This window comes from Gadus chalcogrammus, chromosome 13 (genome assembly GCF_026213295.1).
Source record: "Gadus chalcogrammus isolate NIFS_2021 chromosome 13, NIFS_Gcha_1.0, whole genome shotgun sequence".
In the NCBI taxonomy this organism is placed as follows: domain Eukaryota; kingdom Metazoa; phylum Chordata; class Actinopteri; order Gadiformes; family Gadidae; genus Gadus; species Gadus chalcogrammus.
Window position 1 is genome coordinate 6592683 of NC_079424.1, and position 22225 is coordinate 6614907.

The 22225-nt window shown below is 47.5% G+C and overlaps 4 protein-coding genes across 4 annotated transcripts in view; 2 read left to right on the forward strand and 2 right to left on the reverse strand.

Annotated features, from left to right (window-relative positions):
* Positions 1 to 373: 373 nt before the first annotated feature.
* mrpl20 (mitochondrial ribosomal protein L20) lies at positions 374 to 1867 on the reverse strand. The gene is made up of 4 exons (XM_056606302.1): positions 1620 to 1867; positions 1355 to 1465; positions 1086 to 1163; positions 374 to 874 (listed from the first exon to the last, which is right to left on the reverse strand). The coding sequence occupies exons 1-4, from the start codon at positions 1704 to 1706 to the stop codon at positions 701 to 703; spliced, it is 450 nt and encodes a 149-aa protein (XP_056462277.1). The 5' UTR covers positions 1707 to 1867; the 3' UTR covers positions 374 to 700.
* Positions 1868 to 2138: 271 nt separating this feature from the next.
* sdhb (succinate dehydrogenase complex, subunit B, iron sulfur (Ip)) lies at positions 2139 to 6249 on the forward strand. The gene is made up of 8 exons (XM_056606289.1): positions 2139 to 2295; positions 3134 to 3267; positions 3566 to 3651; positions 3777 to 3913; positions 4386 to 4502; positions 4605 to 4706; positions 4836 to 4958; positions 5371 to 6249. Exons 1-8 carry the CDS (start codon positions 2224 to 2226, stop codon positions 5449 to 5451), a joined length of 852 nt encoding a protein of 283 aa, XP_056462264.1. The 5' UTR covers positions 2139 to 2223; the 3' UTR covers positions 5452 to 6249.
* Positions 6250 to 6340: 91 nt separating this feature from the next.
* On the forward strand, positions 6341 to 11895 carry mfap2 (microfibril associated protein 2). Its single transcript, XM_056606300.1, has 9 exons — positions 6341 to 6619; positions 8696 to 8730; positions 9162 to 9203; positions 9605 to 9631; positions 9721 to 9801; positions 10035 to 10076; positions 10219 to 10306; positions 10537 to 10610; positions 10768 to 11895. The coding sequence occupies exons 2-9, from the start codon at positions 8700 to 8702 to the stop codon at positions 10869 to 10871; spliced, it is 489 nt and encodes a 162-aa protein (XP_056462275.1). The 5' UTR covers positions 6341 to 6619; positions 8696 to 8699; the 3' UTR covers positions 10872 to 11895.
* The window catches only part of LOC130402133 (rootletin-like), a 27232-nt gene continuing 16062 nt past the window's right edge, over positions 11056 to 22225 (reverse strand). Inside the window, exons 28-37 of the mRNA XM_056606247.1 lie at positions 22118 to 22225; positions 21665 to 21785; positions 20888 to 21051; positions 19166 to 19381; positions 17909 to 18133; positions 17000 to 17149; positions 15847 to 16047; positions 14859 to 14990; positions 13287 to 13448; positions 11056 to 12725 (exon numbers count right to left, since the gene is read on the reverse strand). The exon at positions 22118 to 22225 is cut by the window's right edge and continues 62 nt beyond it. Coding sequence (XP_056462222.1) covers positions 12645 to 12725; positions 13287 to 13448; positions 14859 to 14990; positions 15847 to 16047; positions 17000 to 17149; positions 17909 to 18133; positions 19166 to 19381; positions 20888 to 21051; positions 21665 to 21785; positions 22118 to 22225 — 1560 coding nt within the window. The 3' untranslated portion in view covers positions 11056 to 12644. The remainder of the gene's footprint in view (positions 12726 to 13286; positions 13449 to 14858; positions 14991 to 15846; positions 16048 to 16999; positions 17150 to 17908; positions 18134 to 19165; positions 19382 to 20887; positions 21052 to 21664; positions 21786 to 22117) is intronic.

Consider the following 22225-nt stretch of genomic DNA (forward strand, 5'->3'; position numbering starts at 1 on the left):
GACAAGAAGAAAAGTACAGATATTTACATAGAAACCAATAGCCTTACAAAATCTGCTTGATACCTTTAGACTCATACTTAAACCTTAAAAAATTAAATTATAGTTGCACATGAATGTGGTGGGACTTCTCGTAACTACTTATCCTCCGGGGACACTTTTTTGATAAGGTATGTTGTGAATGTACTTGACAATGGGGTTGGTTAGGGTGTGGTTGCAGCAGAGAAATCAATATACTGCTGTTGTTATTGTGTTCGGCTAGGGACAATGAGGGGTAAACGTTAGTTTAATCATGGTCATCTACTTGCTATGCTGTATCGTTTGAAATCAGAATTACCGCAATGTGAACCAAATGGCGTAACTAAATAAACATACGTTTTCCCCATTACAATTTGCTTTAATGTCCACGTCTAGTTAATGTCCTTCCATTGAGTTTGATTTTTTGGTCCATTACGAGTAATACATTTTATCTCAGCAAGGTCTCAAAAGAAAAACAACCAAACTCTCTCCACCTTCACCTTGAAAGGTTATTGTTCTCTGGATTGAATGATTATAGGAGAGAGGGTGAGAGTAAAGTCAAAGACAGGCTTATTTAATTATTGTGACTTGTAGCATTGCATCCACATTTACACAATCCAGAGCCTCACTGTCTGCCCAGCATAGCAAGTAGAGGAGTCCGTTAGTACAGCAGATGGCAAAGGGACTAGTGGGTCACCATCACACGGGAGAAGACCCCTGCAGGCTCCTGGCCGTCACCTAGGGCCGCCCTGAAGCCCTCCTCTCGCCGCGCCTGAGCCAGCTTGGCTAGCGAGAGGAACGTCCGGGGTTCTGTGATGGCAAGTTCGCTGAGAATACGACGGTTGAGTTGAACACTTGTCTGTAAGGAGGGACAACAAGGGGCACGATGGTTAGATCCTGGAGTACATGTTTGCAGAAATCTCCTTTTGCACTAATGCTGTGAAGGTGTAAATGATATGCTGGGAGTTTGCTGAGAGGCCCAAATACTTAGACCGACGTATACATCTTTGGTGAACCAAGCACTTTCTAAACATGTGAAAGAAAAATAATGAATTCCTGAGGACAATTACCTTTCCCAAATTATGAATCAGGGCTGGATACTTCATGTTATGTTCTCGTGTTGCTGCTGCAATGCGTGAAATCCAAAGCTGAACGAATAAATCACAGAAAAGAGAAAGCAGATGTTGGATGCTTCGAATCATATGCAATCACATTTGTACTTAAACAATTTACTTGATCAGCATCACTGCTCAATCGCATCTTTAGTACTGTGACAAATATGTGTTTGAGTGACCAAGGCATCGGGGTGACACAGAGCAAGCAGCAGATGGTGTCTTACCGTTCGCATGTTACGTTTCTTGAGTATTCGACCTTTAGTGGCGTAGACGAAAGCCCTCCTTACTGCCCGCACAGCCAAACTGTAACAGCGGTTCTTCCTTCCCCTGAAATGCTGTGGTGATTAATCAGAATAAGTAATAGTATCTTGGTGCATGACGATAACACAATGCAGTCCCATGGCCCCCACCAAAATATAGATGAGCTTACAAATTATAATCTCAATCTTAATGAAGACTATAAATTGTTTGACAGCTGATGGAACTTACCCGAGCATGTTTCAGGAGTTCTTGGACCTTCCAATGTCTGTCTGGCCCGCGGCTTCGGACCAAACAGGACAGTGTCAGAAATACCATTCCCTCTTTAATTTATAGTATACCGCGTCTGCCTACCAATCTAAGATAACACCATATAGTCAATGACCTTTATCCACTTCGTTATGAGATGCGTGGTCTGTTAAGTGCAATTGTAGTTTCAACTTCCCAAGCCGTAAAGCAGCGTGGTCGGGGTATGTTCGTTTTGAGAACCCTATCCCCTTCTCCACCAACCGCTGCCTACGTCAGGAAGATTCATCCAATGTATACGTCATATGCTTCCGATTAGTTCTTGCAATAAATATATTAAAGGATATTTATTTTTTATAAAAACTATCGTAAAAAATGTATCGTATTGTTTATAGATATATTTTTTATCTATAGTTTAATAAATAAATATATATATACATTTATGTGAGTACACACGCCCCGGAGCTTTATATGGGATAACCGGGAGACACTGGTACAGAAAATCAACGCTCCCCGTTGTTAACAGCGAAAGGTCTCGTCACGACAGACGCACAGCATTCTGGTACTGCCTTCAGAAAGCTGCTCCAAAATGTCGATTGCGGTTCTTTCGTCCTTGGGTCGCTGTGGCTTTTTGGCTTTTCGTTCTCCAGTTGGACTTGTGGTAATGTCTCTTTTATATACATACAAAGAAAATGACTACAAAATGAATCTGGGTGTGTGTTATGAATAGATGTCTTTGGTTTGACTGTCCAGTGTGTCACATAACAAACTCTTCCTGGACCGCCGACCAGTGTTACGTAGTTACGTAGCAAGGAGGCTTACGAAACGCAGACCCGTTTAGCTTGCAAGGTTACTTAAAATATTGGTAATTTAATTGATTTTGTTAACTGGAAACCTGGTATTGGTGGAATAGTCTAACCCCTACACTGTATCTAGAAGAAATTTGAATCTGTCTGTTTTTAGCTGCATAACACTAGGTAGGTAAACAAGTCAACACTATGTATTATGAAGTGACGTTACATCACTGCACTTTGATATCCTTATCTTCAAGGAACCTTTGGTTAATTTGATTTCAACCTCGACCAATCCTTTTGTGAGACATGGCATGAAAGGAATAATATTACCGTGCCAAACCCATTATTTGCTTTAAAAGGGCAGACGCTGGGATATGCGGTCTGTGGGTGCATGTGAATATCTTTGGGACTCCCAAAATGGCTGGTGGTTAGGTTACCTATTGTTACTTCAATTTCCTTCTGAGTTCAAGTGAATTTCTAAGAACTAACAACCAATTACTCCTCCTCATTGGTATTGAATTACCTCAATATTTCGGAAGAGATTATTCATGGTATAGATGTAGTCCTTCAAATCTTTCAGATTCTTATTTTACTGGCAATTGACAACCTCCAACTCAAATAATTCTTGCAGCCTGGTGTGTTTGTTTTTGCTCAAATGTAATCGCAAATTGCCTTCATTCATGTTTTGCCATTTCCCTATTGTAGGCTGTCCGCCATGCCCAGACAGCAGCAGCTCCAGCTGCTGAGCCCAGGATAAAGAAGTTCCAGGTGTATCGCTGGGACCCAGACACTCCAGGAGACAAGCCTCGCATGCAGACCTATGACATCGACCTCAACACGTATGTAAACTAACCACAGCATAATTCACAGTTTTCCCTGTTTATATTTCCAATTTTTGCTTGGAAATGGCATCATAGCAATGGTCTGTTATTCGAAAAATAACAGAACACTGAATCTCATTGAACAATCAGTCAATTATTTAAGCCTTGCATTTACATACATTTATAATAAGAACTGCCATTGACGGCAGACCAACCAGTTGCTAATACTTTCGTGGTCAGCCATTTAACTTGATATGCAGTCCTATTGAAGGTAGAATTTCACCAAGTACTGCTTGGTTCTCGTTACTTGAAACAGGTGTGGGCCAATGGTTCTGGATGCCCTCATCAAGATCAAGAATGAGATGGACAGCACTCTAACATTCCGCCGTTCCTGCAGAGAAGGTCAGTGTGGTCCCGTGAAGACCTTAATCAATGATGCTGAAATTCATGGGCTATTATTAATATACCGCCCTTATCCATCGTCTAAAGCATGTTATGAAATATGTTTCCTCAACATGCTAATGCAGGTATCTGTGGATCCTGTGCGATGAACATTGGCGGGGGCAACACACTTGCCTGCCTCAACAAGATCGACACCAACACAAGCAAGCCCACCAAAATATACCCCCTGCCACACATGTATGTCGTTAAGGATCTGGTGCCTGTGAGTATGCTCTCGTTTCAAACCGTTTTAGACGGTGTTGTTCTTTATCGCGTTCCATTCAATACAGAATGGATAGTCCTCAGTGTTTCCCACAGAAATTTTGGAGACTATGGGGGGGGGGGGAAGGGGGCTGGTATGGGGCGATTGTTGATTGTTGACGGGGTACGGGGGGTATGGAGCGATTGTTGACCGGGGGGGGGGGTATGGAGCGATTGTTGACGGGGGGGGGTATGGAGCGATTGTTGACGTGGGGGGGGGGGGGGGGGGGGGGGGGGGGGGGGGGTGTATGTCTTCAAAAAAAAAATTTTTTTTTTTTTTTTTTAATAATAATAATAATTCATGTGCACGCAGAGACTATGGCGGCCGAAATTAGACTATGGCGGGCCGCCATAGTCTCGTCAATGTGTGGGAAACACTGGTCCTACATGGAGGTAAGACTGTATGTCGGGCTAACCGTCCCTTGTATCTTCAGGACATGAGTAACTTCTACGCCCAGTACAAGTCCATCGAGCCCTTCCTGAAGAGGAAGGACGAGTCCAAGGAGGGACAGGAGCAGTACACGCAGTCCGTCGATGACAGACAGAAATTGGTAAGCCTCCGTCTTTGGTCCGCTGACAGCCAACCATGACTGGTTTTCTAGCTGTTGCCCTACTATGGACATTACACATTGTTAACCCTTTCCTCTGTGCAGGACGGCTTGTACGAGTGCATTCTGTGCGCTTGCTGCAGCACCAGCTGCCCCAGCTATTGGTGGAATGGGGACAAGTACCTTGGACCTGCGGTTCTCATGCAGGTGTGGTTTTGTCGGGTTTTATCCGGGAGCCTTATAAATGTCTCTTTAGCTTTTGCTTGTCCCTCCATCTCTATGCAGACCATGATGTTCTCTGTGCAGAGGTTCTAACAGTGTTTTCTCTGTCCCAAGGCCTACCGATGGATGATTGATTCCAGAGACGAGTTCACGGAGGAGCGTCTGTCCAAGCTGCAGGACCCCTTCTCTCTGTACCGCTGTCACACCATCATGAACTGCACCAAGACCTGCCCCAAGGTACGAAATCGTACTGCTTAGTTTCCGGTCTCTGAACCATACACGCATCGCTGTTCGTTACAACTGTTAAACTTGGTAAAGTCATTTGTGACGATCATTTCAATGAATTATGTATTGGAAATTGGATTCTTACAGAATTATACAAAGCATGAGCTTTGGGATGGGATATACTTGTACGACTGTGTATTTTACGCAAAATCCTCACTAGAATAACTGTTAGTTTTGTGTCTGTTTTGTGTCTGTTTTCAGTTGTTTGTATTGACAATATCAAAGGCTATCTCAGTTGCCCCATGAAAACACTTTTTGACCGTGAAACGAACGGTCCAGAAATGCAGTGTATGTCCAGCGTAAGACAATGAAAGACAACTGCTGTAAATGCTCAAACTAAATTTGACTCTCCGTTCTCTTGCAGGGGCTGAACCCTGGAAAGGCGATAGCTGAGATTAAAAAGATGATGGCGATGTACAAAGACAAGAAGACTGCTACAGCTTAATCCATTAAAGCTTTTAAACCCCAATGCTCCCTAAATTATATTATGATTACCACAAAGGGGTCTGATGGACATATTCATGAAAAGTTCAGGGTTATCATACCTCTGTGATACTCCGATATGCTGCACTGAATATCTGAGGTTCTATGCTGACAGTGTATTTTGCAGTATTGATGCTGATTGTGTGTATTATTGTGCACATGAAGAATGGGATGCTCCATATTACTAATCATTCTCATGTGCTGCTCATGCTTATTAAAATTTATTTTCAACATATTGTATGATCCTTAAGATCTGCTACCATACCAGCTGACATATTTGTTTGATGTAAAATAAATCGTTATAATGGTTGCTGTTCTGGGGATTATTTTAGATTTTTGCAAACATGACTGATGATCGAGAGATGATTGACATGGCTGGAACCTAACCAGTGTAGCTACAAACTTTTTGCAAGGGTAGTTCCAAGGCTTTTTTTATTATTCGGTGACGCTGGTGATCTACCGCTAGAGGGCACCACTGTAGAATTGTGGGAAAGACTGACCTGTGTACGAATGTCCTAATGTATCGCTGGTTCGCAATCTGGGACGGCACACTTGGGGCCGCCAAAGTTTCATAGGCTCGCACTAGTATTCATCCTCTCGGTGTGTGTTATGCCACAATTTAGATCTATGCATTGTAAGGATTTTATGTGATTCTTTTTTTGTAGTGTTTTTTCTTGTGTTTTTTCATGCTTGCGTAAATATACAAACTATTAGAAAAAGCATGAAATGGGGGACGATCTGAAATTAATAAACTGATCTTAATTTAATTTGACAGTTGTGTAACTTATCACATATCTACATTCCCTGACCAGAAGAACTATGGGACGAATGATACCATTAATTTGATTAAGATTCGACATCCATTCCCGTTGATGGTTGAGCTGTTTTTAAGAAGAATATGGCATAATTATCTTTTTTTTAACAGTTCTACTGCAGTACAAAATGAGTGTGTTAATGTAGTTTTTGGTTGTGGAATGGGGGTAGTTCCGGGGACCGGGCTCTGGAAGCTGGAACTGGGAGGAGACTCTGGATGCGGGGTGGTAGACTACAATGTGGCGCTCGTTTATACAGCAGTCAGTGGGCGCATGAGATAAGAGAGTTGTTGGAGCAAAGTTATTCAAAAAAGTTGGGTAAGAACTCCTATCGATTTTATGTCATTCCCTGATGGTTTATTAAAATGCTTGATATTACATTTTTACGTCAATATATTTTCGTTTTACCTAGCCTAAATCAAATTGTTCTAAGACGTTTGGGATCAATTTGCTTAATGAAATGACACTAGTTAAAATGTTGCAAAAGTTGCATGGCTGAGGATGGAATTGGATGTATGTGGTGTTTCTTCGGGGTTTTCGAAAACACGGTTGCACAGAATACAGGCCTATTTCCCACGGTTAAAGTCAAATTTGAGTACTTTTGTCTAGCCAAATGGCTCAGTACTGACATGTGGTCTGGTGTTATCACTGGAAATCCAGGGGAGGGACTTGGATATACAGCCTGTGGCAGAGAGGACATCTAAGTGATGTTGGCCAATGTAAATGACTGGGTCCATTGCGCCTCGGTCGTTGGGTGCACACATGGAGAAGGCTGAATAAATGAATCGTCTGGCTTGTTTCTTGCAAACAAAAGCCATATTTTTGAAAACCATGATAACAATGATGCCGTGAGACAGTTGTTTCCAGTCCCCAGAATGGGGTTTTCTTTAGGGGGGAGGGGAGGGGTCTACGAGACGAGAGAGACTAAATAGGGAGAGGGGGCTAATGGTTTCCAGATGTTTGCCGAGAAAACATATGGTTTTCGATAGATAGCCACGGCGATGCAAAAGAAGAATGTCTGAGCGTAGTCATGCGTGTGCTTTCAACTGATGCACACGGACGCGCGCAAGGTCGTGGATATGCAGACCCTGCCATGCATTTTTGCGTCACGAGGCCCTTAGCGTTTGTTTTGCATAATCCTTGATCATAATCATAACCAAGAAAAAAAACAAAAAACATCTAACGGACTGCGATTATGTGCAAGTTCTTATATAATTGTTGTAGAAAACGAGAGTTCTCTCTTTATATAAGTGCAGTAGTTGGGGCATTCAATTGCTGCTTTTAGGAATGCAAATTAGTCATATAATCATACTTATTCAGGTACTGTAATGTTTTGTTCAATATTTAAGCACCTTCGACAACAACCAACCAATCTGGCAAATAACATATAGTGATAACAAATATAAGTCAGAGTACTACTAAGTTTGCATGTAGCCTATGTCTGTATGCTAAAATCAATATACATTTAGAACTAACCTTGGAAAGTGGAGAAGGGAAAGAGAGGGGGAGGGATTAGAGAAAATGGCCAGTGAGGGTGACAGAAGGGAAATGAGGAGAGAGAGAGAGAGAGAGAGAGAGAGAGAGAGAGAGAGAGAGAGAGAGAGAGAGAGAGAGAGAGACAGACAGACAGACAGAGAGAGAGAGAGAGAGAGAGAGAGAGAGAGAGAGAGAGAGAGAGAGAGAGAGAGAGAGAGAGAGAGGTGGGGGCGTACAGGACCAGGAGGTAGGGGAGAGGGCTTGAATGGGTCTTTTCCTGGAATGCAGCCTGAGTCTGTCTGCAGCCACCACTACTCGCAGTGGAACAGAACTAAGTAGAAAAACAGATCGTCGTTAGGGGAAAAGAGACACACCGCATTCTTGCTGGTGCGTTTTTTTTTTTCTTCTATTCTTTCTCCTCTTTTTTTCTCCTCCTCTCCTCCATCGAGGCCAGTGGATGAGGCCGGGACAGGGTTAAGGGTGTGAGAGGGTTTGAAAAGGTGACAGGAGGCCACAGGGAGGGAGGGACTGAGAGAGAAAGAGAGAGAGAGAGAGAGAGAGAGAGAGAGAGAGAGAGAGAGAGAGAGAGAGAGAGAGAGAGAGAGAGAGAGAGAGAGAGAGAGAGAGAGAAAGAGAGAGAGAGAGAGACGGAGAGAGAGAGAGACGGAGAGAGAGAGAGAGAGAGAGAGAGGGGGCGAGAGAGAGGGAGAGAGAGAAAGGGAAAGAGAGAGAGAGAGCAAGAGACAGAGAGAGAGACACACACACACACACACACACACACAATGAGAGGAGAAACTGAGCCGTAGACAAGCGAAAATACATGGCTGCATCAGAATTTTGTTGCAGTTCTCACCTCAGTGTTTGCCAACCGTATTGTCCTACTGAGTGTGTTTAACTCTCTGTGTATCCTCTGCTCAGTGTCATGAGGATCCTGCTGCTACTCTGCATGCCAGGTAACTACTCACACACCACCAACACAAAACACACAAGTCAAACACAGCTCACACACCGCTCACACAAAAAAGATACAACTCAAACACAACCCCATGCTTCCCCCAGGCCAATCTGCCATTATCCCTTTATCCTCTAAACTGAACGCACACACACTTGGATTGGGTAACATTAGTAAACATCATTTGGCAGGGCACAGCGGCGTGAACAGAAACACATGTTCATTGATATTTTCATACCGAGTTCGATGTGTGCATGACGTATGCCAGCCTGACAACAATCAGTCTCAGAAGGTAGGGAAGGTATTTCTAGTTTGTTCGTGAGTCAAACAAAGAATCAACCTTAGAATCGACTTCAATCCCACACCGTGGATGTGTCCGGTTCTTGTCCACAACATCATTAATAACGCTGTGCTTTGTTCTGTGAGCCACAGTTCTGCTGGTGGTCCGAGCCCAGGACCCCGTCCCGTATCTGGGTGAGTTCATTCAGAGAACATCGTCTCCAAATGTCTCTCCAGCTCTCTCCGTGGGCGGCGTCCACATCACAGCTCCGCTCATCTGTTGACCATTTGCAGCCCTTGTGATGTGTCACCTAGCCTCCGGGGGAGCTTCCTTGGTGTTTGCCACTCGAGGAACGACTGAAGTTAGAGCGTAAACACTGCCGTAGCATTTTAGCTGTTCACATCCCGGCAAAGACGCCATTCATTAAACCGTGCAGAAGAATAAACGTTTCTTTCTCCGGTTGCCCGCGTTGTGGCCTGTTCCGTGTTTACATCCTGCAATGTTTTACGTGTGGGCGAACATGCCAAGTACCCTGGCGCCAAGTAGACTCAGCTTGTTGTCATTAAAATGTATTTCTTCTCTTGGTCCCCCACAGACGACTATGAACCGGTCTACTTTCCAGGTAAGAGGGAAATAAGAGAATCGCAGATGTCTCTATAACGCCGCCTAGACCGCTCTTCCACTGTCTTTTTCTTCAAACTTTGTGTTTAGAAAACACTGAGTCGGACCCCCCTCCTGGGACCTACCAGCAGCAAATTCTACCGGAACTGGGGCTCCCCCAACATCACTCAGGTATGTCCTCGTCCACTGTTGTTTGAATCAACATCTTCGGATTCCAATTATGCAAATATGTTATCATAGGGTTGAAAGTTGGGATGGTGATTTTATCACCTCATTATCGGGTATCCCAGACAAGTAAGGCTTGGTTATAATAATCCAGTCTATGACTATTTTAGTAGTATCAGAAACAAGACGAAATCTAGCATTGTAAACAAGTCCTACTGTGTCACTGGTTTGGGTTTCAGAATACGAGCTGGAGACAGAGCCCACCGAACCAGGGCCGCTCGGTAAGGAGGCGGGAGCCTAGACCTGTTCAATGATTTCCCTTTCCAGTCGGTTGGGTTTTGTTGATCTGGTTGTCATGCACATTTCATATTGTGGGTAATGCTGGTCCATTCGCCTGGTAACTGTGGCTGTGTTGGGCTCCAGACTGCAGGGAGGAGCAGTACCCATGCACCAGGCTGTACTCGGTCCACAAGCCGTGCAAACAGTGTTTGAACAGCCTCTGCTTCTACAGGTACTCACCCCACCCACCACCACAACCCCACCACACAACACACCCCACCATCAGTCCCCCAGCCATCAAACACCACCACACCCCAATCACACACCCCACCACCCCCATCACACCCCACCACCCCCATCACACCACACCACCACACCAAACCACACCCAACCACAGGGTGAGCCTGATGGAGTCATCATGAAACCCCCGGTTCTGCCTTTTTCCGATTTGAACGTGTTTAGTTTGCGACGGGTGTACGTGATCAACAAGGAGGTCTGTGTACGGACCGTGTGTGCCCATGAAGAGCTGCTCAGAGGTGCGTTTGAATAGTATTTGTTCCCATTTAATATGAAAATAAATGTATAGATAGATATTTCGTTTTTTCCTGCATCATTATCTTTAAGAAATCCAACCCAACTAGGATGCTCGAGAACTAAACATTCACAACTGTGTGTGTGTGTGTGTGTTCCCAGCCGATATGTGCCGTGACCAGTTCTCCCGCTGTGGCGTGGCAGCGGTCAGCGGCCAGTGCGGCTCGCTGGGCAGCAGCTGTGGGAAGAGCTGTGGAGGATGCTGAGGTTGCCATGGGAGACCAGGGGGGAAAGAATACACACCTGCCCAGATACTGCCACAAACCCGACCCCTCACCTCACCTCCCCATTTATGCCCACCAAGAACCTCCCTCCTCCCCCATGTTAGACCTAACCTTCCTTCCTCCTCCTCCTCCTCTTCCTCCTCCTCCTTTTCCTCCTCTTCTCCACATTTTAGTCCCAGCTTCTCCGCTGTTTCCATTACCTGTATGTGAGACCAGTGTATCGCGTGTGATGGATCAAATGTACTCGAAAAGAAAAGTGACGATTGTATAATTCACTGGTGCTAAACAACCTAATACCACACTGGTGCTTTTATTGTAGCACACAATTAGAGATGCACATAAAAACACGTTTTTATATCTTTTTTAGGGGTATATCTAATGCATTAATCAAATTGTATTTTTTTTTGTTGTGTTTGTTGTTTTACTGTACTTTCATGCTGAAACAATAGTCGTGACCATCTCAGCCAGTGGGGCCAGTGTGCACTGACGTCATCGTACTGATAATCAATCGATGGTCATCAGATATCTCCTCATTGAATGGAAGATGAAGATCCTGCACTTAGGGACAGGTTTTTAATGTAATGCTACTCTTAGTTCTGTGTTGAGCAGTTCCATTGTGATCTTTAAACAGCATCTTCACGATTGGCCTCTTCGCGACATACTTCCAAACACAATGCTTTTTTTTCTACAACAACAATTCAACCGTGTCATTCAAATATAAATAAACTGTTGGTAAACATTGAATACATTTTAAAATGATTTAGTTTCTAGGTCATTGTTTTAGTAACAAGTATGTACGCTTGACACCTGAAGTGCATGTTCACCACGATGAAGAAGTGTTTGAAAGTTCTCTGGACATTAAACTGTTAAAATATATATATAAAACACAAACATATCAGTCGATTCTAGGCTGGTTTTAAACACTCATTTGGTCCAATGCCCGGTACTTAGCGCCTTTGGTTAAGACCATACACGTCATTCAATGTCATATAAAAGTGAGAGACCTCAAGCCAACTACATTGGCAGAGTTCGTCCTCCCAACCCATCGTCGCCTACGGCCGCATCCCACAGGGGGAAGCTGTTGGGAGTCTCCTTTGGAAAGGACTCCTCTGGAATAGAGAGCATCCTGTAAAAAATAATGGTAGGGTTTCCAACAATCAGTTTATGGCTGGCATTTAACACAATAACACTCCCCCCTTTCCGGCTCCTCTACTCAGAGTCTACTTCAATGGCTGCAAGGTTTGATTTAGTGAAGATTGGAATGGAGCAGAAGGATTAAGGATTCTTTTAGATATTCCCGGCTGTACGACGGTCCTCTTTTCCCCTAGTGGTTATGAACAGGGGGTTGCCTGGCCTGGTGTTCCCCAGAGAGACATATGGGAGAGACCAGGGGATGAGCTGGTGTCTCCTACTGTTCACCAGAGACAGAGGAGAGACCAGGGGGTGAGCTGGTGTCTCCTAGTGTTCACCAGAGAGACATATATGAGAGACCAGGGGGTGAGCTGATGTCTCCTAACGTCCACCAGAGACAGAGAGAGACCAGGGGGAGAGCTGGTGTCTCCTACCGTCCGCCAGAGACAGAGAGACCAGGGGGTGAGCTGGTGTCTCCTAGCGTCCCCCAGAGACAGAGGAGAGACCAGGGGGAGAGCTGGTGTCTCCTAGCGTCCACCAGAGACAGAGAGACCAGGGGGTGAGCTGGTGTCTCCTAGCGTCCCCCAGAGACAGAGGAGAGACCAGGGGGTGAGCTGGTGTCTCCTAGCGTCCACCAGAGACAGAGGAGAGACCAGGCTGTCGAGTCTTCATCTCCTGCTGCAGCTGCTCCTTTAGTGTTGCCACCTGCCGTACAGACCGCGGAGAGAGTAAAGACACTACCCTGAAAACGGTACTCTGGCATAACATATCATTACATCAAATATTAGTAGTATTGATCTATTAGTAAATGTACTAAAGTGAATCCCACCCCTGCTTGAACCATCTCTGATTTCAATGACAGTACGTATTTCTGTACAGCAGTAGTTCTACCTCAACCTCGGGGCGGGACCCATTTGGGGTCCCCTGACATGCCTAGCTGGGTCACAGACTCAAAGCATTGGTTTTGAAGGTACATTTCTAATTAAAGCATAGTTAAAAGTTTTGAAAGGTCTCGTGGAAGCCCCGTATTTAGAAAGAGACTAATGCTTGTCCTAAACGATCTACCACTAACCCCAACCACTACCACTAACCACCCACCGCTGTGGTGTGGCGTTGAGATGATTAAAGCGATGTGTGTTGTGAAATAACACGCTTCATTCTCTGACCTTATATGGGTTCCGCTGCACGCATTACGTCTGTACACTCAACCCTGTTAGATCCCCACAGGTTACAGGTGAGAACCCTGACTTTTTTTTTTTTTTTTACCTGTTCCTCCAGACCTTTGACCCTGTGCCGGTGGGCTCTCTCGCGGACCGCCAGGGCCCGCTCCACCTCTCTGTAGCTGGTCCTCAGGCGGTCCGCCTCGGCCTGCTGCCTCTCACAGCCCTCACACACACCCGGGGCCGGCTCCGTCTCCGACAGCTGAGTCTGCTCCCCGACACGCACACGCACAGAGACATGTCGATGGGAATCATAAAGTACAAATGTAATGAACCCCTACTTTATTTATTAATGTTATTATCGAGGCACCCATGGGACCCATGCAACCCCTTCTTGCAAATCATTTTGAATGTGCAGCAAAATCAACGCATCAATCACGTTTTTCAACAGATTAACCAGGGAATGAACTCTTGGGTGGTAACATTGCGCTGGTACTTTGATACTTTTGGTCTTTGTCTCTCGATGTGCTGAACAAAGAATGTTGCACAGCAAACAAAATTTGAATGTGGTCAACAGTAACACTCTAAATAAGAGCAGATGTATCTGAGGTTACCCAACAGCAGCCAGCCCATAATGAATTCAACCAACCAACACATGAGGCTCCGTTGGCCCGGAGTTGAGCAAATAAAGATTCCCTGCTACAGGGATTATGCAGGAGAACTTGGGGGGTTGAAAGAAATCTGGAATATAAACAAAATAACCCAATGCTGGTCTGGTCTGGATGGACCGACGGTTATTAATCGGTCGACGCATCGGTTTCATAGACAGCATACAAACACTAACTACAAATTTCTTCGAGGATTTTAATATAGACACACTTCGAACGTACTCTTTTAAGGCAGTTTTGGCGTTCTTTACTCAAGAAAGTGAAACAGAGCGACATTATTGTGCAGTAAGGGTACGAAGGTGAACAAGTGCAGAGCTTAGTGGATCACACAGCACCCTGAGGAGCCGTTCTGTGGAATGTACTTGGCTTAATAAAGCGCATTTATTCTGTCCTTATTGCAAGCTCTTTGGCTGATGCTTTAACAGCCAATAATGATCTGAGGGAATCTGTCTTTATACGCAAATGCTGACAACTGTGTTTCTACTTAACGTTGTTTTTTTGGTTAATTTGTTGTTTTGTGTATTTTCAACCCTTTTTTAAACTGGCATAAATCTTTGCAGAAAAGGGAATGCTTTACTCCGAACCGAATCTTGGAAACACACTAACAGCTGTCTCTGGAGCTGGGTCTTTATACGTTATAAATCTTTTATAGTATAAATAGTGAGAAACAAATGTAATGTTTGGCTGCACATTTTGTGAGCACTACTGTGTTTAAAGTGAGATTCAACATACACTTCAAATGTAAACATAAAAGTTATAAAGACAATGGACATTATTTTTAAGGGTGCATAATGTTAGAGCTCATAATGTTAGGGAAATCTAATTTTTTTAACAGTTAACACACACATTGCCACACCGAGACACAGAGTCGACCATGCAGGGCGACCGCCAGCTCGTCAGGAGCAATTAGGGGTTAAGTGTCTCGCTCAGGGACACCTCGACGCTCGGCTGGGAAGAGCCGGGGGATCGAACGAGCAACCTTCTCCGCCTTCCCCGACGGCGCCACCTACCTGCAGCAGGAGGACCTGCTGCTGGGCTGCCTGCAGCTCCTCCTCGATGGAGCTCAGGGAGCGGTCCAGGCGGCTCTTCTCCGCCGAGAGGCGCATGCGGCCCTCCTCCGTCTTCAGCTTCTGCCGCTCCACCTGGGGAGAGGGCGCTACCCGTCAGCCACTGAGGCTCCAGAACCACCACTACTACATAAACCCCCCGCCATGTTGGTTTTGTCATAAGCAACCTCTGGGGGCTTGAGTTTTAGCTACGGTTATACTGATTAGACCGCTGTTGTCTCTGAGATTTTCCTAATGTGTGTGTGTGTGTGTTTGTGTTTGTGTGTGCGCGTGCATTTGTGTGTGTGTATGTGTGTGTGTGCGTGTGTGATACAGTGGGGTTATACAGTGCAGATTAAAACCATGATTCTTTGTCATTTGAAATCACCCAGAAGAATGCAATAAAGTCCATTGGGGGGCCCTCGCACTTCTACAGGAATGTGAAACCATCGAGAGCTTCACGTTGTTTACTGAGAGCGCTTGTGAGGCTCAGAATGAGCAAATCCTTCAATCAAAGTCCATATTTGTTATAGACCGCTAGTACGTCTATTGGGAAACCTTTACTATACATTAGATGTGCTATTACAGCGTATGAATGACAAGGCCTAACTGACTCCAGCTCTGCATTTTAAAGGTCCCATATTATACCACCAGGTGTGAGTAGGATTAGCCGTTACTAGCTGTTTTGAAGTGGGCCTGTCCACCTAGATGTATGACAGATAGATGAGCAACGTTTGCTCCAGTCCACTGGGTAGGCTGGTAGACTGATCTATCCAGCACACATCTAGAAGGACACGCCCACTCGTGATGTCAGAAGAGGCCGATTTTCAAAACGGCTTGCAACAGCTAACCACACTCACACCTGGTGGTATAACATGTACGCTTTAACAGCCCGGGCCCCTGACCAGTTTGTACGCGTCCATCTCCCAACACACGGCGCCCCACCCCGCACCTTATCCAGCGTGCAGCGCAGGGCGTTCTTGTCCTTCTCCAGCCGCACCGCCTGTCTCTCCGCGTCCCTCTTCTCCGTCTCCAGCATGGCCACCGCCCTCTGCAGCGCCCGCAGCCTCTCCTCCGCCGCCGTGCGCTCCGTCAGGGCGGCCTGGGCCCCGCGCTGGGCCTCCGCCAGGCCCGCCGTGCGCTGCCGCAGAGCCTGCCGGACGGACGGACGGACGGACGGATGGACGGACGGGAGCAGAGGGATCATCAGGTCAGTGGTCGGGGCGGCGCTTTGGTCACGGTTTAGTTGACAGTCTCGCAATGGTTTGTCCGTGTGGGGAGACGGTGTTGAGTTTGAAACTGCCACAGCGGTTCACATAAGAGATGTGGCAGGACCACGTTTTCATTCACTAAAGTAACATATTATATTTATATGTATTTAAGTTGATTTAGGATTTTTTATTTTACAGCACTACAAGTCTCCTTCGAGTCATCATAAAATGGCAGAGTTTCGCCAACAATGAATCCCATCATACGTTGTGATGCACAAGCCCTCAACTATGAGCCTCCTGCCCCCTATGGGTGATGGAAGGAGACGTGATGCATTTGTTCAAAATAAATATAAAGATGTGATGCCAACACCGCCAAACCACATGATTAGCACGTCATAAGGAACTTATGTAAGTATACAGGAGGCACTCCCTCAGTTCTAACTCAACTCAACCGACACGCATGCTTATTATCAGGCATCAAACTCTGGCGGGACCGAATGCTCAACCCACGAGGACGGAGGTCAGATAGACCAGACACGACCCGGGGGGGCTGCTGAGCAGAACATCAGCTGCAACAAGTTGTTACCGGTAAACCTTCCTTCCTCCCCCCCTGATCTGCGTCCCTCCCTCCCCCCTAAACTGCAACACCTCCTGGGTGCCCTCCCTCCCTCCCTCCCTCCCCCCTGGTCTCCCCCCCTGGTCTACCTCCCTCCCTCCCTCCCCCCTGGTCTCCCTCCCCCCCTGGTCTCCCTCCCTCCCCCCTGGTCTGTGTCACCTCCTGGGTTCCCTCCCTCCCTCCCTCCCTCCCTCCCTCCCCTCCTGGTCTGTGTCACCTCCTGGGTTCCCTCCCTCCCTCCCTCCCTCCCTCCCTCCCTCCCCCCTGGTCTCCCTCACCTCCTGGGTGGTGGCCAGCTCCGTCTCCAGGAGCTCGCGCCGCAGCTCGCTCTGGCTCAGCTCGCTCTTCAGGCTCTCCGTGAGCTCCCCCAGACTAGCCAGGCTCCTCCGCCCCTCCGCCAAGGAGACCCTGGCCTCGTCCACACGCTCCTTCACATTAAGAGCGCAAAGGAGAAGAATGGGGTCATTCAGCGTCGCTGGTTGGCTCGTTAGGATCTGGGTGGTTTAATGGTGCCCTCTTTTCCTTTCTTTTGTCTGTTCTAACTGTTTCTCTATAAAGCCTTTTCAGAGAGTGGTCATTGTAGGATAAACACAGTTGTTGCTCTTCACACTAATTAGGGGTTTTCTCCTTTTATGCATCGGCATACATGGAGAAAATACATGGCCAATGCTATGGAGACATAGCATTGGCCCTTAGGATCGTACATCAATGTCGCGGCATGTTGGAGAGGCCAACACTGGCCTTTTAGGAAATACAAAACTGGGAAGTGAATGGGGAGCTCTGTTTATTCAGGATAAAAAGCCCTTTAACAACGACATTTCTCAACCGATTGAACATTTGAAAGGCGTTTTTAAGGGTTAAAAGTATAAGTGGAGTAACAGAAAAAGGAAAAAACATAATTTACACAACATAGGCCTTTAAAATAAGATTGAATACAAACATTAAAACGACCCAATGCTTTTATGTACCAGGGCGTGGGTGGTCGACTGGGGAGAATTACATTGACATGGATGTTGGCTAGGGCTTTGACACATAAATGAAGCCCCTGCCTACCTACCCAAACGTTACAGTGGGGGCTTCACCTGCGTGTGGCCGGGCTGCGACAGCTCTGTGAAAGGGGGTCCACCCCCAACACGTGTCCCCTTCACTAGTTCAGCCTACATGTTACCTGTTTTACCAAAACCCACCTGTAGCTGCCTCTTCTCCTGCTCCGACGTGCTCAGGCTCTTCTGCAGTGTGACCAGGCGCCCCTGGGTGGCGCTGTGACTGACCGACACCTCCTGAAGGCTCTGGCTGAGGCTCTGGTTCCTCTCCTTCAGCAGGCCCTCGCCCTCCTGCACCTTGAGCAGAGCCTGATTCAGCCTCTCCACCTCTCGCTGGAGGCTGGCCACGCGGCAGTCCGCCTCGGCGACCTGGGAGCCACAAACAGGAAGGTAACGTTATATTATATGTCCTGTAGTGCGGGGACAGATCTGTCACTGTTACAGTGGTGGAAACGTTGGCTTAAAGGAGAGCTTTGTAGCTTTATAGGCTCCCTGCAGTTCTATTTGGCCACTTCTCCAGCTGTTAAGCTCCTTATCAAGGCAAGCCAGAGAGCTCTAGTTCACATCTTAACGGTGTCAGTATCAGCCAACATGATAGAAAGAGAGGTCCAGATGAAGTCCACACTATGCATTCATCAAATAATCTCCCCTGTGAACAATAAATAGGATTGACTGGAACTGGAATCATTCAAATGAATAAGATGAAGTTCACGAAATACAGAATAGCAAACCACAAATGTGTTTGGAAGTGCATATTAACAACTAAACCCAAGACATTAAGAAAACAATACCAACACATTTGCTTGGATGCAGTGTCGTAACCAGACATGAAGAACAGAGCCCAGAGAGCTCCTCCAGCACCAGTTATCTTCTACCAGTTAGGTTCTACCAGTGATCTTCTACCAGTAAGGTTCTACCATTTATGTTCTCCCAGTTATGTTCTCCCAGTTATGTTCTCCCAGTTAGGTCCTCCCAGTTATCCCCCAGTTAGGTCCTCAGAGTTAGGTCCTCCCAGTTAGGTCCTCCCAGTTATCTCCCAGTTATCTCCCAGTTGGGTCCTCCCAGTCGTCTCCCAGTTGGGTCCTCCCAGTGTCTCCCAGTTGGGTCCTCCCAGTGTCTCCCAGTTATCTCCCAGTTGTGTCCTCCCAGTGTCTCCCAGTTGCGTCCTCCCAGTGTCTCCCAGTGTGGTCCTCCCAGTGTGGTCCTCCCAGTGTCTCCCAGTGTGGTCCTCCCAGTGTCTCCCATTGTGGTCCTCCCAGTGTCTCCCAGTGTGGTCCTCCCAGTGTCTCCCAGTGTGGTCCTCCCAGTGTGGTCCTCCCAGTGTGGTCCTCCCAGTGTCTCCCAGTGTGGTCCTCCCAGTGTCTCCCAGTGTGGTCCTCCCAGTGTCTCCCAGGTCCTCACCTGTTGGACCAGGGCGTCCTGCTGCTCCTGGCGGCCCTGGCCCCCGGCCTCCTGGTCGGCCAGGCTGAGCCTCAGCCTCTGCAGCTCCCCCTCCAGGCTGCGCCGTCCCAGCTCCAGCCGGGCGGCCCGCGCCTCCGCCGCCTCCAGGGCCTCCCGCAGCCGCCGCCGCTCCGCCTCCACGCGCACCTCCGCCGCACGCTGCTTGCTGAGCTGGTCCTGCCCCCGGCGCACACACAAAGGTCAAGGAAGGTCAACTGAGTCCCTTATTCCAGGGATGGTTAGGAGGGCGGGGGTCCCACGATGGACGGGTCAGATAGTAGCATAAAAAGAGAGGGTATTGAAAGATGCGTGTAAGTGTGTGTCTGTGTGTCTGTGTGTCTGTGTCTGTGTGAGTGTCTGTGTGAGTGTCTGTCTGTCTGTCTGTCTGTCTGTCTGTCTGTCTGTCTGTCTGTCTGTCTGTCTGTGTGAGTGTCTGTCTGTCTGTCTGTCTGTCTGTCTGTCTGTCTGTCTGTCTGTCTGTCTGTCTGTCTGTCTGTCTGTCTGTCTGTCTGTCTGTCTGTGTGTGTGTGTGTGTGTGTCTGTGTAAGTTTGTAAGTGTGTGTGTGTGTCGGTCAAAGTCTGTTTTGGAAGTATGGGTGGAGGTAGGCATGGAGAGACACATATTCGGTCAACTCTGGGTACATGGTATTTCATACATCTCAAACCTTGTACAAAAAAAAATAACGTTTCCCAGTGCTTTCTTGGGGTTCGTGGTTTTATTGTCAAAGCCAGGTGAGCGCTGAGAGCTGCGAAAAAGCTCCTTGGGCGAGACCACAGTAACCAAACCCATTTACTCTATCCTGGTTCAAATGCCGTCATGCTCTGTGTATTTCAAACCTGCTTATGTTCAAAAACCACAGCTCCTCCCTCTGCCTGCCCGGGCTGACGGTTTTACTCAAAAGGGGAACGACGTCTGTCTGCGACTGACCAGAAGGCCCAGAAACCTGCCTTCAGGCGGAAGGTGTCCCTCCAACGCTGTCTCCATGACAGCAGACACAACAGCACCACCGGAGTCTATCCAGCCCTGGCTTAACATCCACCAAATATCCCTTCTAAGCCCCAAGGCTGTTCAGCGTCCATGGCCTCATCTCCCACCCTCACTACCCCTCCGTCGCCCCTGTGCTGACACCAGAGCTCCCCCTGCTGTCCAAAGGGTGGAAGGACACGTGTGGGTCAGCCTCGGTGGAATAAGGGCAGGTTTTAACACCACCTCGTCACTGACGCCATCTGTTGTTATTGCACCTCCCCCCAGCGGGGGGGTCCTCATAACATCACCCCCACCCTCCGTCCGGGGCATATGCTACGCCTCACCTCGCCAGATCCACGAGGCGCGGAGGCGCATTTACATAATGTTGCAGGTCAGCTAACAAAGTGTATGTGTGCCTGTTTATATGTGTGTGTGTGTGTGTGTGTGTGTGTGTGTGTGCGTGCATGTGTTTTTGTGGGTGTGTTAGTGTGTGTGTGTGCGTGCGTGTGTTTTTGTGTTTGTGTTAGTGTGTGTGTGTTTGTGTGCGTGGCTTGCGTGCGTGCGCATGTGTGTGTGCGTATGTTTTTGTGTGTGTATGTTTTTGTGTGCGCATGTTTGTGTGTGTGTGTGTGTGTGTGTGTGTGTGCGTATGTTTTTGTGTGTGCGTATGTTTTTGTGTGTGCGTATGTTTGTGTGTGTGTGTGCGCGTGGGGCACCTGCATGTGCTTCTTGTCCGCCTCCAGGGCCTGCAGGGCCCGCTCCAGCTCCTTGGCTCGGTCGGCGAGGGCCCGCCTCTCCCTCTCCCCCCGCCGCCCCGCCTCCTCCTGCTGCCGCAGCAGGGTCTGGGCGGAGCTCAGACGGCCGTCCGCCGTCCGCCGCCCTGGAGCCGCACGGGGAGACGCTCCGTATCGTCATCCTCATCATCCTCATCCCCATCTTTATCATCCTCATCCCCGTCATTATCATCATTATCCACATCATCTTCTTCATCATCATCATCCTCATTACCCCGTCATCATCATCATCCTCATCCCCGTCATTATCCTCCCCATCATCATATCATCCTTATCTTCATCATCCCCATTCTCATCACTATCCTCATCATCTTCTTCATCCTCCAATCTTCATCAACCTCCTCCTCGTCATCCTCAACATCCTCATCTCATCCTCATCATCCCCATTCTTTTTTAGACATATAATACAGTGTTGATAATGTGTTTGGGTCGCATGTTTGTTGCCGAGGAACAGAGATGATAAGGATTAAATAGTTTTTGAGTTGCTTCAATGTGTTTCAATAAAAAAAATAGAAATAGCACTCTGATTGTTACGTTGTTGCAGAGTGCTAAATGGTCAAATAGTCCCACCTTTAAATCATGCATGACACTGTCGCTCTCCAATGTATTAAAACAACACCAAACAAAACAGTCACACCAGTAGAATTATCATAGCATTATAGGTCACACCTGTCCCAGTGATGCGCTGTGCGGACGTACCTTCTTGGCACTCCTGCAGGGTGCTCTGCAGCTGGGCGAGTTGTCTCTGGGCCCCGTCTCTGTCCCCGACCGCCTGCTCCACCTCCCTCTGCAGGGCCCCCAGCTGGCCCTGGGCCTCGTCCTGGGGGCCACACACAGGAGCAGACACCTTTAGAACCGTAGATCCTAGCATTGTTGTATACAGCCAATGGGTAAACCGAACAATCGTTAGTGCTTTGCACTCGGTTCTATGAACATCCTTACTGTACCGACAGCGATATATATTGTTTCTCGTTGGATAAAAGCGTCTGCTAAATGCCCTGTATGTAAATGTTAATGTAGTATTATGGTGACGGCTTAATATAGAGCCTGGGGAGGACAACGGACTGCAAGGGGTGGAGTTACGTTGTGTTTCCTGCTCCAGATGTTAAACCAAAGAAGGGCTGTTTGGGTGAGTGGATGATCGGCTGTTACCCGTTCCCTCTGCGCCTCGCGGAGCTCCTGGAGGAAGTCTCTGAGACGGCCTCGGAGGGTCTCGGGGTCCAGCTCCGGCAGGGGGACGGCCAGGGGGGGGGCGGCCAG

Coding starts and splice junctions, on each gene's coding strand:
- mrpl20 (XM_056606302.1), bottom strand. CDS start 1,706: ATGGTATTTCTGACACTGTCCTGTTTGGTCCGAAGCCGCGGGCCAGAC. Junction 1,466..1,619: donor AACTCCTGAAACATGCTCGG/GTAAGTTCCATC, acceptor TAATCACCACAG/CATTTCAGGGGAAGGAAGAA. Junction 875..1,085: donor TGATTCATAATTTGGGAAAG/GTAATTGTCCTC, acceptor CCCTCCTTACAG/ACAAGTGTTCAACTCAACCG.
- sdhb (XM_056606289.1), top strand. CDS start 2,224: ATGTCGATTGCGGTTCTTTCGTCCTTGGGTCGCTGTGGCTTTTTGGCT. Junction 3,914..4,385: donor TCGTTAAGGATCTGGTGCCT/GTGAGTATGCTC, acceptor TTGTATCTTCAG/GACATGAGTAACTTCTACGC. Junction 4,707..4,835: donor GACCTGCGGTTCTCATGCAG/GTGTGGTTTTGT, acceptor CTCTGTCCCAAG/GCCTACCGATGGATGATTGA.
- mfap2 (XM_056606300.1), top strand. CDS start 8,700: ATGAGGATCCTGCTGCTACTCTGCATGCCAG. Junction 9,204..9,604: donor GGACCCCGTCCCGTATCTGG/GTGAGTTCATTC, acceptor GGTCCCCCACAG/ACGACTATGAACCGGTCTAC. Junction 9,632..9,720: donor TGAACCGGTCTACTTTCCAG/GTAAGAGGGAAA, acceptor CTTTGTGTTTAG/AAAACACTGAGTCGGACCCC.